The sequence below is a fragment of the Heterodontus francisci genome, chromosome 13 (genome assembly GCF_036365525.1).
Source record: "Heterodontus francisci isolate sHetFra1 chromosome 13, sHetFra1.hap1, whole genome shotgun sequence".
NCBI classification, from domain to species: domain Eukaryota; kingdom Metazoa; phylum Chordata; class Chondrichthyes; order Heterodontiformes; family Heterodontidae; genus Heterodontus; species Heterodontus francisci.
In genome coordinates this window covers 18,797,553-18,815,346 of record NC_090383.1, presented here as the reverse complement: position 1 = coordinate 18,815,346, position 17,794 = coordinate 18,797,553, and the positions used below count along the sequence as shown (strand labels likewise).

At 43.1% G+C, this 17,794-nt stretch overlaps 1 protein-coding gene across 15 annotated transcripts in view; it reads right to left on the bottom strand.

Moving 5' to 3' along the window:
- Positions 1–17,794, bottom strand: part of LOC137376257 (nesprin-1-like) — a 500,292-nt gene that overhangs the window by 44,996 nt on the left and 437,502 nt on the right. For all 15 annotated transcript variants that reach the window (XM_068044441.1, XM_068044433.1, XM_068044435.1 and 12 more), the window contains 6 exons: positions 9,387–9,549; positions 8,401–8,588; positions 6,119–6,269; positions 5,105–5,287; positions 3,032–3,169; positions 1,173–1,364 (listed from right to left, as the gene is read on the bottom strand). In XM_068044441.1, the coding sequence (XP_067900542.1) occupies positions 1,173–1,364; positions 3,032–3,169; positions 5,105–5,287; positions 6,119–6,269; positions 8,401–8,588; positions 9,387–9,549 (1,015 nt within the window). The remainder of the gene's footprint in view (positions 1–1,172; positions 1,365–3,031; positions 3,170–5,104; positions 5,288–6,118; positions 6,270–8,400; positions 8,589–9,386; positions 9,550–17,794) is intronic.

Genomic DNA, 17,794 nt, shown 5'->3' with positions numbered 1-17,794 from the left:
GTCACTCCAGAGACATGAGAACAATATCAAGGCTGATATTCCAGTGCAGTACTGAGGGAATGCTGCATTGTCAGAGGTACCATCTTTCAGATGAGACATTAAACTGAGGCCCTGTCTGCACTCTCGGGTGGATGTAAAAGATCCCATGACACTATCTCAAAGAGGAGCAGGGGAGTTCTCCTCAGTGCCCTGGCCAATATCTACCACTCAACCAACACCTAGAAACAAATCATCTGGATATGATTGCATTGCTGTTTGTGGGAGCTTGCTGTGTGCAAATTGGCTGCCACGTTTCCTGCATTTCAACAGTGACAACAATTCAAAAAGTACTTAATTAGCTGCAAAGTGCTTGGGGAACTCCTGAGGCTCTAAATGGTGGTACAGAAAGACAAGTCTTTCTTTTCTGTACAACATTGATACAGAAATAACCTGAGAGAGAAGTGTTCATTATTGTTTGTGCTGTGAGACTGTACTTTGTCGCTTTTTTTTTTTTGCTGGTGTATATTTCCTTAATATGAAGAGGCCTTCCTGACAGATGAAGGGGAGAACAAGTATCTGCATACAGGATGATCACAAGGTTGCTTGTAAATGAACAGAGAAATCACATTGGACAATTTCAACAGCCAGGCTCACACACAGGCTGCGAGGCTAATCTCTTTCTCTCTGCGTCATCTGCTAACTGGACAACTGGCTCCATATAAGTGAATCACTTAAGTAAATATTATTCCAAATGAACAAATATTTAAACCTGTTTGTTACTTGCATCTACTTTCTTCTCTCTCGTCAGTCGAATCATTGAAGTATTTACTCCAGTTAGTTGACAATTTTTTTTTAGGTGCTAGCTCATATTAAATTGATACTTTCTCGCATAGATTCCATGTTTCACCATAACATGTGGTCACCATAACGCGACTCACTCCATTAGCCTACCAACTGGGACAAGTGAAAAGCAATGACTGTATAAAATACTTGCCACCACAGTTCAAAGTATCCCTGAAACAAAACATTCCTACTAGTATCCGGCTGTAAATTCCTGTGATGTGAAGATCCTGATGGGGGGGGGGGGGGGGGGTCAGGTTTTGCGGAAAGCCAGTTGTCAGAAACTGGCACAGTATTGCGGAAAGCACTCTACATCCCAGTGAACGTTCGTGGGGAGCAGCCTCTGTACTTACCGGAAGCTGCATCAGCTTCTTGTAGTAACGCTCCACTCGGCCAAAAACTTCCTGATAGTAGTGCTGAAGTTCCTCCAGCTCTTCTTCGATTATTGCAGCATCCATGGGCTCGCTCTTCTCAATAAGTTGTGCTCCATAAACGAAGAGCTGGTCAATTCTACTCAGATTGAGGGATATTTCGTGCTGGAAAGCCTGCAGATGGAAACAGGCTAGTCAACGCCCAGAGAAAGAAGCAGCTACAGTGAAGGATGTTACGTAGACCAACTATAGGGTCCTGGTTTATTTCTCAAACAGTGAGCCAACTTTGAAATGCAGGAGGTGTTTTTTTAATATATAGATACCCAGTTCTAGCCCGACCTGTCCTTTTAAACTACAAAAACTCCCCTGTATAAAGCTGCTTCTGCGTGTCGTTTCCCAGAACAAGGAAGGCCTCAATCATCCCAACAGTGGGGGCAGAGCCTCCAGTTCTAATTCCCAGATCTCCCTTCTCCATATCACCCCTCCTTGCAAAACATTCTCAAAATCTACATTTACCTTAACTCTACCTGTGAACCATACCATTTGTCACATTAAACACTTTACTCCTGATGGGCTAGTGATGTCTATACATAATTTAAAAAAAATTCATTCTTGGGACATGGCGTTGCCGTCAAAGCTGGTAATTATAACCCATTTCTAGTTTCCCCGAGAAGGTGGTGGGCCGTCTTTTTAAGTGATTTGATACAACTGAATGGCTCGTGAGACTATTTCAGCGGAGGCAGTTAAGAGTCAACCACATTGGTGCGGGGTTGGAATCAAATTGTTTGTATCTCACATTCCTTTCTTTGGAAGATAGCATGGAGTACTGAAAGAATCTGCAGACTGATTACTAAGCTGATAGGCTGCATCATGAACATTCCTTCCATGACCATCAAGTCCTAGAGTGGGAACTGAACCCAGAACACTAGAGTCATTAATAAGGTCAGACTGGGTAAGGATGACAGGTTTCATTCCCTAAAGGACACCAGTGAACTAGCTGGGTTTTTAACCTTATGTGAACCAAGGCAGACATCACACAATAGTTTAACACATATTCTCCGGCATTTGGTTTAGAAAGTGTACACCGTACCCAAGACCACATCCCTCCACTGTGTTTCATAACCTAAGCCAGAAATCCCATTCACTGTGTTTTAAGTGATTTTTTTAATGGTCCAATACTTGGGTCAATGTCACACAAGAGGCAAAACTATGTTGTTTTCTTGCCAAAAAAGCAGGCTAGTGACACAATATCAAAGTGCCACTGATTATTGGAACATCATCATGATGAAAGGAAGGCATTCCTGATCAGTATTCCCTCTTCCTGGAAATCAAGGCATTGCCTCAGAGTGGAAGGAGAAATCAGGGACAAAAGACAAAAAACTCCAGAAATAAGCCCAGATTAAATCAGCCTGTAATAAACTATGTTTAGATACTTAGCAGTAAACAGACAAGGATTAAGACTTTTGAATATGGCACGGAATTGCGATCCCCTCAATATTTTGTTTAGATAGCACAAAGTTTTTGGGAAAGGGAAACAGAGTTTTTTAAATCTGGAAACTTATCATTTTTAAAATCACAAGAACATGGCTTCCTCCCTAGGGTACTAAGCCAATTGAAACACTTGCCCCTAAAACAGGTTCGAAGCACAGTCAGAGCTGACTGAGGAGATCAATTCTGTTCTATCCTGGAAATCCAATAAGAAAAGGCAAACAGAGCCAACTGCTTAATATTCATGCATAAAGGGAGTGAAGTCAGTGGAAAAGTCGAGTGTTAAATGGGACAATGATTTGCTGCTGCCCAGGCTGAATGCAGCCCCTAAAAAGTCTAGTCATTTGACTTACTTTTAACTGTTTGATCTTGGCTTGTACATCACATTCAGAGAAGTGCTCGATGTTTGTCAGCTGCAGGTCCATCTCAGTCAGCCAGACCAATATACTCTCACGCGTAGTTTCAAACTCCTCCCGCTGACCAATAAAGTGCTGTTCAAACAGGACAAAAAAAAAACTTGTAAATCCATCCTTGCTCACATGAGGCTCACTTCCAGATAACAGGCTCTAATATCTTCCAAACCAGACACAATTCTCTGTGTTTAATAGTATCTGTGATACAAGTTAGGACATAATAGCATTTCGCACCCTTTTCCTCTCTCCCCTTTTCACCCAAAACCTTTACCTTGTAAATACAAACCCTCCACCCCTTCCTGCCTGTTGATTTCAGGTTAGACTAATTCAGTAAAAAAAAGCATAGGATTCCTGCAGAGTGCTTTGCAATACATTCTATACTTTATAGAACAGACACAGGCCACTTGGCCCATCTGATCTATGCTGGCGTTTATGTTCCACATGCAACCTACTTCATCTAACCCCATCAACATACCGTTCTATTCATTTCTGTTTTATATGCTTATCTAGCTGCCCATTAAATGCATCTATTCTATTTGCCTTAACCACTCCAAGTGGTAGTGGCAATCTAAGAATGAGCCAGTACTCAGGCGATCCTACTTAAATAGTTTATTTGCCTGGTGATAAAGATTAATTCTTTATAACACTTTACTAATTAACAACACTTCTGCATTGCTAGAAAAACAATTAAAAGCACTGACTTCACTGGATTCTTTGATATAGCTGAAAGAATAAACACATTTATATAGTAGCAAAAATCATTTCAAGGGTGGCACCCTTCTTGAGCAAAAAACACTATAGATTATGAAAAAATGTAGCATTTTTTGTCACAGCTACCTCCCCCTTGCTTTCAAAATACTCCAAGATTTTTCTTTTCCATTTGCCCTTCAACATCTGTCCTTTTGTCTCTTTAGCTCAGGTTCCATCTTTTATTTCCTCTGCTTTGTAAAGTGCTGAATGATGAGTTTTTTCTCACTGAGTAGTGTTGCTGATTTTTAAATGAACATTGTGAGCTGTGCTACAGAGTCTTCTATATAGCACATAAACCCCCATTTTAAAAAAGCTAGTAAAAATGTTTCACTTCATTCTACTTGCATTCATAAAGATTAATAAAGTGCACTCCATTATTTATTCTATTAAGGTGAGGCCTGTTTAGCGCTGAGGAATTAAACTCCACCCCTTTCAGGCACCCAGTATCAGCATCAAGCACTGCCAGGTCAGGTACTACACAGTACAATTCAGAGCAAAGCTCCTCTGCTTTGTCCCAGCAATGCAACTCAGCCCAAACCGCGAGAGGTTCCCCATCGTGTACAGTGTAGTGTTTTTCCCAATTCCTCCCACATCAGCCATCTTTAGGCCGGTGGGAAAAGTATTATCAATCAGTGTAAACTGGGGACATGCCTGCCAGGGAGCAAGGTGAAATTTTCCCAAACTCAATTCCCAGAGGACCTTTACAGTCAGTGAATAATGGAGACTATCATCCCATCAGCTTAAGCTGTCTAACGCACTGTGCCTGTGCTCACTGGCCTACATTGGTCCCAGTTAACACCTTGATTTTGAAATTCTCATTCTTGTTTTCGAATCCCTCCATGTCCTCACCCCTCCTATCTTTGTAATCTCCCCCAGCCCCACAACCCTCCGAAATATCCCTGCTCCTCCAATTCTGGTCTCTGCAGCATCCCCGATTTTAAATGCTGCACCATTGGCGGTTTTCCTTCAGCTGCCAAGACTCTAAAGTGCTTTAAGTCCCACCCTAAACTTCTCCACCTCTCTCTCCTCCTTTAAGATGCTCCTTAAAACTTGCCTCTTTGACCAAGCTTTAGGCCACCTGCCCCAATATCTCCTCATGCTGCTCAGTGTCTGATAATTGCTCCTGTGAAATGCCTTAGGACACTTTATGAAATTAAAAAGGTACAATATAAGTGTAATTTGTGTCACCCAGTTCTGATATAAAGACATTGGCTGAATCTTGACCAGAGAGCCACCTACAGTTACCCTTTGCTCAAGCCTTACTTTCAGTCTCCTGAGGATAGCAGTGACCCTCCGCTGTAGGTTGTCCCAACGCTGGTTTCCCTCGTGCACCATGTCTTTGAGTTTACTGCTGGAATCTGTGCGGTTTTCACGAGCCAAGCGCCGATACTGCTTGTTGATTAGTTCCAGCTGGGTCAGGCTCTCATGGACCTGACGCTGAAATGCCTGAGGGCAGAAGAGTAACAGAACGTTCCACTACTTCATTATGTAAGAGAACATTTCCAAACATATTTTTAAAAAAAGTCAAACACTGCAAAATTAAGCTTGTGCATTATGTGACTATTTAGCTACTGTATCACCCAGTTAAACCAAAATGCAATTATTAAAAATATTAAATGAGAGATTTCCCGTAGGATTGCCAATGGGGCAGAGAGAAGGGTGTTAGATCTTGACTTTGTGCGAGAGTGTACAAGAAGTTACAGCGAATGAGCAACTATTTGTATAAATAAAACTTGGCATGGATGTCAAAGTCAAAATTACCTCTTTGTTGGTGGGTGACGTGGGTTTAGAGGGTGGGGAATAATTGCACCAGGGCCTGTAGACATAATTCAGCCACTATTTCAAACTCATACATTTTTATGATCCTATTACAAATTCAAATGACATTTATAATGTAAACTCTTCACACTGTAATTTCCCACTCCTGCCAACAGCACCTCCATTGGCAGGAGAGTGTAACTACAGCAGGACACATTTACAGAGGCAGCTCCCATTATAAATGTGGACATTGCAATTTCTAACGGAAGAAAGCCAACAGAAAGTGCTCACTGATTTAAAATATTTAAGATATTACAGATGTGAATTCAACCAATTCCATCTTGAGTAAACCCTGCTGAGAGGATCTCCCTAATTTCAGATACTAATCAGTGCATGGCTGTTCTGTACAAACAGCGAAACATGTACTAGCCAGGAGATGCATGAGACAGTGGTCACTTTCAGCTGCTATGTTGTTGAGGCCATATAGCCATTCAACTGCTCTGCTCCTTATTACAGCACCTCAAATTTTTTCAGTTCCTCTTTGGCGACTGTGTAGAGGACCTCTGAGGAATTGGGCACTGCTGCTGTCCGCTCGGAGGTTTCAAGCCAGTCTTCAAAGCGAGAATAATCATCCAGAAACTTCTGCCACAACCTCCAGGTCTCCTCAATCCTAAGAAAAAAGGGGGAAAAATTAAGACACAATGAAATTGTGCCTATGTTGGTAGGTTGTGATGAAGTAGAGTGTGAGAAAGCTTCTGTGGAGCATAAACAGTTGACCTGCAGGGCCGAATGGCCTGTTTCCATGCTGTAAGTTCCAAGCAATTCTATGAAATTGTTACTGGAGGCCATTCAATTGAGCTCAGATACCCTGAAGCTGAAAGCCTGGAGCAAAGATAAAATGTGTAGCATTTCATGGCTTTGACCCACAACACAAGCTCATTATTGGGAAATTTAAACCAGCTATTTCATTTCTTCAATTTACAGTCCGACAAGATGGTGCATACCCCTGAAGACCAGATTTTGAGTTCTGTACACATCGCGCTTCCTTTGGGGTGAAAATCCCATGCTCCATTCTAAAACAAATTGAATTCTCGGAATGTGGGCAAACCTGACTCAAACCTGAGCTAGACACTCTGCCCCTCTGGCTTTCTATCCTCACTTGACCTCATCCTGCACATAAACTTCCCCATACACAGGTAAGGACGATTGCAAATTGGGGAGAGTAGAGTCTTGCCCTGGAGGCTACTAGAGAATGGACAGCAGGTTACCTGAGACAGTTCTAAGCACAGTGTGAGTCCTTGCAGCAACCTGGGACAATTAGAGAGTTCATGAGAATGGGACCAGGCTGGGAGCAGCTGAGTGGGACCACAGTAAATCAGGGATTTACTCCGCAAGCGCTTAGTCCTACGTGCAGTGTGTATCCTCCAGTCTCCGACTCTTTGCATTCCCCCTCCCCCTTTTATGGCATAGCCTTTGTCCAGCTTAGCCCCACACTTAGGAAAACTGCCCCTGCTCCTCTGTCTTGTTACCTCAAGGCCTAGAGCTTTGGCTAACTGCCATACAATATCCTTTCTTGCCTCTGTGAAGCTTCTTGGGATATTTACTACGTTAAAGGTGCTATATAAATACAGATTCTTGCTATATATTACATTTTAATTGTCATTTTATCATAGGAACCAGACCAAAACTCTGGTACATCCAATACATCAAGGCTCCACTATAATCCCCTCTGGATCTGGTATAGCACAAGGACATACTCTGGACAGTACAGTCAGGTAGCAGTAATTGGCCAATACAATTTGCTTCGAAAATGTTATTGCAAGTAACCCTACATTAAAACTTTCAATGTCTTATACTGATGAACTCAAAGCATTGAGTGACTGGGCTGCAGGACTGGGTTGGGGGGCTGCATGATATTTGCCTTTCCCGGGCCCTCTGCAAAGGTTAGGTTTGGGATCCTGACATCAATAAAGTCAAGACTGTTAAATTTATCACAGGCTCTGCTTGGCTGTGCATTTATATAGCGCCTTTAATGTAGTAGAACGTCCCTAGGTGCTTTACAGGAGTGTTATAAAGCAAAAATGGATGCCGAACCAAACACGGAGATATTGGGACATCTGACCAAAAGTTTGGTTAAAGAGGTAAATTTTAAGGAGGGTCTTAAAGGAGGAGAGAGATTTAGGGAGGAAATTCCAGAGTTTAGGGCCAGAAGGCACAGCTGCCAATGGTAGGGCAAAGGAAGCGAGGGATGTGCAAGAGGCCCAGAGCAGAGAGGGGCTGCAAGCTGGAGGAGGTTACAGAGATAGGGAGGGACGCGGCCGTGGAGTGATTTGAACACCAGGATGAGAATTTTAAATTTGAGTTGTTGCTGAACCAGGAGTCAATGTAGGTCAGCGAGCACAGGAGTGGTGCATGAATGGGACTCGGTGCAAGTTAAGATGCAGGCAGCAAAGTTTTGGATGACTTCAAATTTAGGGAAGGGGTGGAGAATGGGAGGCCGGTCAGGGGTGTACTGGAATAACCCAGTCTGAAGGCAACAAAGTTATGGATGAGGGTTTCAGCAGCAAATGGGCTGAGCCAGGGGTGGAGATGGCTGATGTTCCAGGAGGTAGAATTAGATGGCCTTGGTTATGGAGAAGACATGCTCAGCTCAGGGTCAACTGCATGTTTTACACAGTGGTATCACTGCCCCTTGAAATGACTCATTTCCCTAAAGCTGTTCTTCTGAAGGTTGCTTATCTATTTTTAAAATCTTATACACTTTGCATCACCTCCCACTAGCATGAAACAAGAGCCCTTACTTCAGTCTTCTTTCCATGGACATGGCACAGATGTTCCTCCACCTGCGGTCCAGGTTGCGCGTTGCCTGTTGGATTGAGTCACACTCTGTTTCAGTGGCACAGGCATCGCAATCGTGGAGCAGAACTTCACAAAGGTTGAGGACAGAGGCCACACCTGTGCTGTGCTTCTCAATGTCCCGTTGCAACTCCTGCAAGTACAAAGTCGCAGAGTTTAATGTGGTGTAGGAGGAAAGCTCAAATCACCTCACAACAGTTCAGGATGAATTTTACACTTTAGAAGTTGCTTCGTGCCCTTCACTCCCTAAGAGTTTGGGCATCCAACACTGTCGCCGTCCATTAGGAAATGGGAGAGAGCAGACTGGGCTGTTCCACACATTACTACTTCTACCTTCACAGAAAGAGAGAGAGAGAGAGAAATAGAACAGAGAGAGAAGAAAAAGAGATAGATGAGAGAAAGAGAGAAAAGCAAGAGAGAGAGAGCATGAGAGAGAAGTGAGAGCAAGAGAACGAGAGTAAAAAAAAGAGAAAGGGAAGAATAGCTCAGGACATTGCAAAGTGTTTTACAGCCTGTGTAGTCACAGTTACACAGTAGAGAACACGGCAGGTAAATTGTGCACAGTCAAGTCCTACGAAGAGCAATGTGATAATGGTCAGATAATCTGTTTTAGGCATTGGTAAGGAATAAATATTGGCCAGGACACCAGCTGAACTCCCCTGCTCTTCCCTGAATGGCAGCATGGGATCTTTTATGTCCATATGACAAAACAGAGACGGCTGCTGTTTAACGTCACATTTGAAAGACAACACTTCTGACAGTGCAGTACTCCCTCAGCTGGCATTATGTGCTTATGTCTCAGTAGTTGGGCTTGAACCCATCGACCTTCTAACTGAGAGGTGAGAATGCTACCACTGAGCCACAGTTGATTTCCCCTCCTCTTGTGATGGTCGAGCACTCCCCAGAGCAGCAAACGATGAATGTTTCCTACCTGTTGCTCCACGAGCTTCTGTTGTATTTCATGAGAATCGCAGGAGTCATAGACAATTGGTCTCGATAGCTCAGTTTCAATCTGGGCAAGCCACGATCGCAAGCTGCTCATATTCTTGTCCAGCTGCTGTACGGCAACCAGCGTCTCCTTCAGCTTCTTAACTCTGAAACGGAAGAGGTGGCAAGAAATATTTAGCCGAATCAAACTCCAGTCCTGGGCACTGCATCTCAGGAAGGATATAGAGGCCTTGGAGGGGGTGCAGCGCGGTTTCACTCGAATTATTAAATTATGAGCAGAATTGCATTCTCAAGAGTTTAGAAGATTAAGGGGTGATCTAATCGAGGAGATAAAGATGATTAAAGGATTCAATAGACTAGATAAAAAGAAAGAGGTGGGGGAATGCAGAACAAGGGAACACAATCTTAAAATAAGAGCTGGGACTTCCAGGAATTAAATCAGGAAACACTTTCACACAAAGGATAGTGGAAATCAAGAATCGTCTTTTCCAAAAGACTGGCTGCTGGGGGTCAGTTGGAAATTTTAAGACTACAATAGATAAATTTGTGTTGGGTAAGGATATGAAACCAAGGAGGTAAATGGAGTTGAGGTACAGATTAGCCATGATCTGATTGAATGACGGAACAGGCATGAGGGGCTGAATGGCCTATTCCTGTTCCTACCGTCCTAAAACTCTGGTCACTACAGCTGGGAGTTTCAAACAGACAGTAACAGCCAGCCTGAGTGTATTCTGACTGATTGAAAGATTGTCACATATTTTAAATGAACCCATGTTGGGTTATCACCGGGCAAATTAATAAAAAGGTAAGATTTCTCAAAGTGCAGAGGCTCACCCAATGTGAGCACGCTCCTAGGATTCAGCAGGATGTCCTCCCCATTAAAGTAAATGGACGGAAAATTAGGGAGGGCGCATCAAGTGGTTGGGGCTCCATAGAGAAAATTCATCCTTCAAACTGGCACAAGGGAATAAAACAATGCTGCACAGGAACCGCTGCACTGGTAACCACACTGCAGCGACTGAAGCCAACATCGAGAAATGCCGCCATTGGGAAATGCTGCATTGGAAAATTCTGCTTTTGGGAATTGCTACATCAGGGCAATGGAAGGGCAGTGGGTCGACAATTGGCCTCACTATATCACAACTGGAGGGAGGGGGAAGAAAAATATCAGTACTGCATCCAAGCTGGGAAGTGCACGAGCATGAGGTGAGCTGAGGGCAAGATCAGGCTGGGTTGTGATGCCCTCTGTGTCCAAATAGTCTGCTCACGCTCGCAGTTTAGTTTTACTAAATAAGGGAAGGCAAAGAAATAGTGAAGTGTGGAACCTTCACTGCCCACTTCATTCTCACTGCTCTGAACTGGAGCTCAACACTGCACTGCATGGAGTGAGGTACTGAGATTTTCAATGCTTTGTGTAGAGTGTAGATATTTTACAATGGCCTTCAAAAGGTTCAAGGTCGAGCCAAATGAGTCACTGCAAGTGAAGAAGTCAAACAACACATGTGGCTCACAGTTCATGGTGTGGTCCCAAGTAAAATGTATCTCGCTTACCGTGAGCGAATGAGAGCTGGTTGCCAACTGAAGCACTTCAGGTTTCCCAGGAAGGCGCACACAGAATCACAGAAATGTTAGTGCGGAAGGAGGCCATTTGGCCCATCGTGTCTGCACCCGCTCTCCGAATGAGCAATTGACCTAGTGCCATTCCCCCGCCTTCTCCCCGTAATCCTGCACATTCTTCCTTCTCATATAACAGTCTAATTCCCTTTTGAATGCTTCAATTGAATCTGCCTCCACCACACTCTCAGACAGTTCATTCCAGACCTTAACCACTCACTGAGTGAAAAAGTAGTTCCTCATGTTGCTTTTGCTTCTCTTGCCCATTATGTTAAATCTGTGCCCTCTTGTTCCCGCCTTTCACGAGTGGGAACAGTTTCTTTCTATCTACTCTGTCCAGATCCCTCATGATTTTGAATACTTTCTTCAATCACATTTCAGCCTTCTCTTCAAAGGAAAACAGTCTGAATGTCTCCAATCTATCTTCATAACTGAAGTTCCTCCTCCCTGGAACTCTCGTGAATCTTTTCTGTACGCTCTCCAACGCCCTCACATCTTTCCTAAAGTGCACCCCCCCAGAACTGGGCACAGTACTCCAGTTGAGCCTGAACTAGTGTCTTATACAAGTTCAACATAACTTCATCGCTCTTGTACTCTATGACCCATTAATGTGTTAGAAATTAAACCAGTCCAAAGGGGCTGGAGAAAACAATCAGCCCTTGCCCTCAGGATGGTTTTCTAGATTGTAACATTGAAACACATCATGCTGTTCAAATCACTAGAGGGATGAAGTGAAGGAGGAAATGAGGGACAAAAGGATACCTATCAGGAGGGACAGACCAAGGGAGGGAAAGTAGGAGAGACAGAACGGATGAAGAGATTCAGGCTTGTCGTAAAAACTGCAGGATTGCGTGTCAGTCAACTCAGTTAATCTAACAATTCAATCAGAACTCTTGGGCAAATTACATGCAAAATAGAAATTCAAATTTTAACTTGGAATATTACAAAATTTTTTTAGTCGGCTGATCATATATTTGATGGCACAAACTGTAAAAGGTCACCTAGTTCAACCTTTTTTTTGCCAAAAAGTATCTCGAAGACTGTAATAATCACGTGGAATGGTTGGATCCATCAACATCCAGAGCTAGCTCCATTGCAACAACTTTCAACTTGAAGGGGAGAAAAGTGCAAGGCTATGGGGCAAGAGTAGGAGAATGGGACTAATTGGATAGCTCTTTCAATCAGCCAGCAGAGTTACAATGGGCCGAATGACCACCTTCTGTGCTGTAAGATTCTACGATTCTACTCTAATGCACTGAGGCAGTCCTAGCCTCTGGTAACATTTTTCTTCATTAAATATTTTAAACTTTTACACTTTAATTCACAAAAGAGCGAAATCAGTAATTAGTCATACATATGACTCATCACTTAATTGTTGCCAATTCCAGCAGTGGCTTAGAAAGAAATATGAGCCTGTACTTTAATGCAGATGGTTTCATACCTTTAACATTGCATTAATTATAGCTCAGTATACTTGAGGAATGCCTTCATCATACTGAAGAACTCCCGCAATACCAAATGTTAAAACTTTGCTCAGAACTGCCTAATGAAAGGTTAGCTCTGTATTTTCCAGTCCTGAATGTAGACTGCAAGATGTCCCAGATGCAACCTCTGCACAGCGGAATCTGTTGCTCTGCAAATTTGAGTTTAGGGATGATTTTTTTCCCCCTAGCTCCAGATTTTTCAAAGGCGCACAATGCTTTGAAAATGCTCAAATATATTTAACTAAATTGGTGTCAGCCATGGCTTAGTGCGAGCACTCGGTCCCGAGAGTCAGCAGGAGTGGATTCAACTCTCACTCCACAGACTTAAGCACAAAGTCCAGGCCAACGCTCCAGTGCAGCATTGAGAGAGTGCTGCACTGTTGGAGATGCTACCTTTTGGATGAAATGTTAAATCAAAGCCCTGTCTGTCCTCTCAGGTGGATATAAAAGATCCCAAGACATTATTATGTCCGAGGCAATATTTGTCCTTCAACCAACATCACAGATTATCTGGTCATTATCTCACTGCTGTTTACGGGCTCTCACTGTGCACAAATTGGCTGCTGTATCTCCTACAATACAATAATGACTACACTTCATTGAGCAGTTAATTGGTTTTAAAGCACTTTGGGACATCCTGAGGGTTGTGAAAGGTACTATATAAATGCAAGTGTTTTCTTCTGTCTTTCTAAAGCAGCCAGTATGTACTAACCAGTCTGTGTTGATCTGAACTGGGCAAGATCGAGATTACCCTAAATAAAATCAAGCTTTTAAATCAATCAATTCAGCTACTTCCTGCAAGCTGCCTAGCATCGAACAAAAAACCACCAAATGGCAATGAATTAAAAGATTTTTCAGCTCCTTTCTCAACAAACTCTGCTCCAACAAACAAGCAAACCAGTGTGTGGAGGTCAGCAATAGTTAAAAAAAAACATAATTAATGAACTAATTCATTTAAATCCAGTCTTGCAACAGGGGCTTTTGAGCTGTTTAGACAGTTTCATACTCTGGCTCTCCGTTGCATAGAATTTACAGCAGAGAAACAGACCATTCAGCCCAACAGGCCTATGCTAGTGTTTATGTTCCACACAAGCCTCCTCCCACCTTAGTTCATCTCACCCCATCAAAATATCCTTCCATTCCTTTCTCCCTCATGTCCTCATCCAGCTTCCCCTTAAATGTATTTGTTATTCACCTCAACTACTCCATATGGTAGCGAGTTCAACATTCTAACTACTCTCGGGTAAAGAAGCTTCTCCTGAATTCTTTCTTGGATTTATTATCTTACATTTATGATCCGTAGAAAAGTAAAGGGTCCTGCATTAGTCGGAAAGGTTTGTTTTTTAAATCTGCAAGCCTACTAGAACAGAGAGAGATAAAAGCCACAAGTGAAACTGCAACAAAGTGAGGTGACGTGAGGAAGAGGATTATAAATGAGTGAGACGGCGTACGCAGTAACAGTAAGACTGTCAAACTAAACGCAGCGACTACGGGATGCAACGGTAGAAGTTGGCGGTATGACTGCCAGGTTGGTCTCTAGCCAAATCCTTCGTAACCCCTGTAAGATTATAGATCCCTTGCTAACTTCTTGTTCCATGGATTGTCTCCTTGCTTTGAGTGTTTGTCATTCATTAAAAGGGCTCACAGCTGTGGATCAGGAAGCTGCACAGGTGAAAACATCTTTAAAACTTGAAAGAGTTAATTTTGCATTTATTTACGATTGTCTTAAAATGAATGAAAAGTCAGGTTTTGTTGCTTGCAAATTCTTGCGTCACAATGTTGCCACAGAATTTGCCAAAAAATAACAGTTTGTGCATGGGTGCAAAGTATCCTGCAACTGGTGCTGAGGAAGAACTACCCATGGAATGCGATCGCCACAAGTTGCTGGAGCATGTGCGGTGCTGCACCGTTAACTTTGCAGAAATAGTATCTTGCTATTAACCTCACCGTGCGTTTCATGAAATTGCCCATTAAACTCCTAACAGAAAGAGTTAAGTCTAGTAATTAAGAGTGCAAGTACCCTATTAACAAGTTGATAATTGTTAATGACTGCCAATCAACCTCTTTCTCAGGAAGCAAACAATTAGAAGTGTGGAGTCTCACTCCTTTAGGTTGCGAATTGTTGTTGAGATTTTAAAATTATCATTTTAAATTTTTACATTTTTTCTTACTTTCCTTTTCTCCCTCTCAATCCAACCTCTTTCCATCTCTATTGTTTTTTTCTGTACCTGAATTGACATTGAATTTACCACTCTAATTCACCCTCTTTCTCAGTCCTTCTATTTATTTATCAATCCATAAATCTCACTGGTTAAGGAAATAGACTGTTTGTCCCGTCATTCAGCAAGGACCTAGATGCACTGTTGCCCTTATTATTAGTTCGCACTTCCAGGAACTCACAGAGCAAGACATTTTTACGCTAGAGGGTGCAGGTTAATGTCTAACTAATGGCACACACCATAAGATGCAAAATCTGGGTTGTTGTTTCATTCAAGGTGGGTTTACTTTCTAAAGAAGGGAGAGGGTTAAATTGTTAATCCAGGTTGTAAATGCTAACTTAGCTGATTAGATACAAACTTCCCATTCAGATGGTATCAGTGAGGAGGAGTCTGTCTGTAAAGGGGGGGGGGATATCCTGAGCAGATAGCCATACTGCTTGTTCTGCAAGTACAGACAACAGGAGTTCAGCACACATTCCATTTCCCTGCACCTCGCAGAGGGATTCCTCATTAAATTAAGTGACAACAATTCTGCGTGCAGACAGCTGACAGACTGTAACCTAGCCTGCGCAGATTTATTGGGAGGCTGCTGCTCCTTTGTGCTATTCTCAGAATGAAGAAGTGTGTCACTTGGCTTTGCAGAGGAAAGGAACAGGATGTGCAATCAGATTTTTAAAAAAAAATCTGCTCTTTTAGAAAGAAAAGCGAAGGAACAACAAATAAACATGACCTGGAGCGCGTAATGCTGGAGCAACCAAGGCGTGCAAACGTCTGTGAGATCAACGGCAGAATGAGTCTCTAACCAAGCATGCAACAGCAAAAAGTGACTGAAAGAGAAGAGGAGAAGCAAAGACCTGCCTGGTAACATCACAGTGACATTCGGGGAGCTCAGGGTCTGCATCGCAGCACTCAGCCATTGCTTCTACCAGGGCAACTGCAGCGACAAGGAGAAAGGAGACCAGCTCCCACAAAAGGGCCTGAAGAACTCAAGTACAGTGCACGCCAAGACTCTCTGTGCACACAGTGGCCCAGCAAATCATTTGCCAATCGTCACTCTCAGCAAATGTTATTAGAGCCGGTCTGACAACTGGCACAATGAAGTGACAAGTGTTCAGGTTTCTAAATAAAAACTTACACTCATCGGCATGTGTCGCTGGGCTCACATTCCTGGGGCATCAGGCCAGTGACGTCAAGCGCAACCTCTTCCAAACGGGGGCGCCCAATCTCCCCCACGGTAGAACCGATTCTCCAGGAGCTGACATCCCGGTATTAAGAGTCCAGAACCGGTTTTAATGCAGAAACTATCTGGTGTCCTGCTGCAGCAGACACAGGCAAACACTCTGAACTATTCCTAAACTATGACGTCTCTCCACTGGGATGTGTGGAGGCCAGCAAGGAAAATCACAAGCTGTAAGCAAGCAGCAGCTGTCTCTCTCTCTCTCTCTCTCAACCACCACCAACAACCCACTTCCCTCCTAACACAGCAGAAGAACTGATTTGTTATAAAGCAGAGCCTCTCCCACATTATTCCCTGTGAACTCACAATCGGGTGCTTTCAACTGGTCATTTTTCTCTCACAAGACTCTGCTTCTCTTTCCACAGATGCTGCCAGACCTGCTGAGTGGTTCCAGCATTTCTTGTTTTTATAACAGAACTCATCTGTCTGATACAGAGAACATGCATTGCATCTCTCCATCCGCCCCCAGAAGATCCCCACTCTCTGGGGGGTCGTTTTGACTTTGAACGATGGTGTAAAATGGGCAATATTAGTTCAACTGCCCCTTAAACACTTCTCCCCATTTACAGAGAAGTCAATAGAAAGTGGGGAGCGGTGTTTAACAGATGTTTGAGCCAACAGAGAGTGTTTTACATTATCTAAAGAAAAAAATTACCCCCCAAAGAGACCAGAGAACTTTGACGATTAGCGTGAATCAAGGCTCCACACAACCTCCGAAGTGTGAACAGGGATCCTGACTGAGCTACATTGACCAACACCATACAATTTGTCAGCCTGGAGCCATGGTACAGAATGGGCCTGCCCACATCCTAACTCCCAAGTTCTGTCAGCCCATGACCCTACGTTTGTTCACCTCCATTTGCTCCCAGTCCGGCACTGCCTTGACATTAAAATTCTCATTCTTGTTTTCAAAGCCCCCCATGACCTTGCTTAACTTCCTCCAGCCCTACAAACCTCTGAGATCTGTGTGGCCCTGTAATTCTGCACTGTTACACATCCTGACTTTCATTGGCTTCCCATTGACTTGCCTGAGCTCCAAGTTCTGGAATCTCCCCCCTAAACCTCTTCACTTCTCTCCTGTCCTTTAAGTCGTTCCTCTTTGACCAAGCTTAACATCCTCTAATATTAAATTTTGTCTGATGACCCTCCTGTGCACTATGTTAAAGGCAATATATAAATGGAAACTCTGATTGTAGTATACTTCCTGAGTTTACTAGCACAGAGCTTTCGTACGTTTCCTGCTGACTGTCTAACAAGGTCAATACATTAAGACTCTGGTTGGCAACAAAAGCAACAACTTTCGTTCAATATAGTAAAATGTCCCATGGTGCTTCACAGGAGCATCATCAGACAAAATTTGACACCAAGCAAGATATTAGACCAGGTGATTAAAGGTTGGTGAAAGAGACAGGTTTTAAAGAGTGGAGGAGGAGAGGTGGAGAGGTTAAGGGAGGGAACTTGAGTGAAGATCAAGACTTTAGGAAGGGCATGACGACTCTGGAAAGTGATTTACTAGAACGGCTGCAGAGATGAAGGATTACCGTTATGTGGATAGACTGGAGAAGCTGGGATTGTTCTCCTTAGAGCAGAGAGGGCTGAGGGGAGATTTGAAAGAAGTGTAAAAAATCCCAAAGGGTTTCAAGAGCAAATAAAGAGAAACTGTTTCCAATGGTTGAAGGGTGGATTATGGGAGGACACAGATTTAAGGTGATTTACAAAAGAACCAGAAAGGACATGAGGATGTGTTTTAGATTACATAGGTGTCTAGAATTTGGAGTGCAATGTCTGATAAAGCGTAATATTAGCATTCAAAAAGGAATTGAATAAATACCTGAAG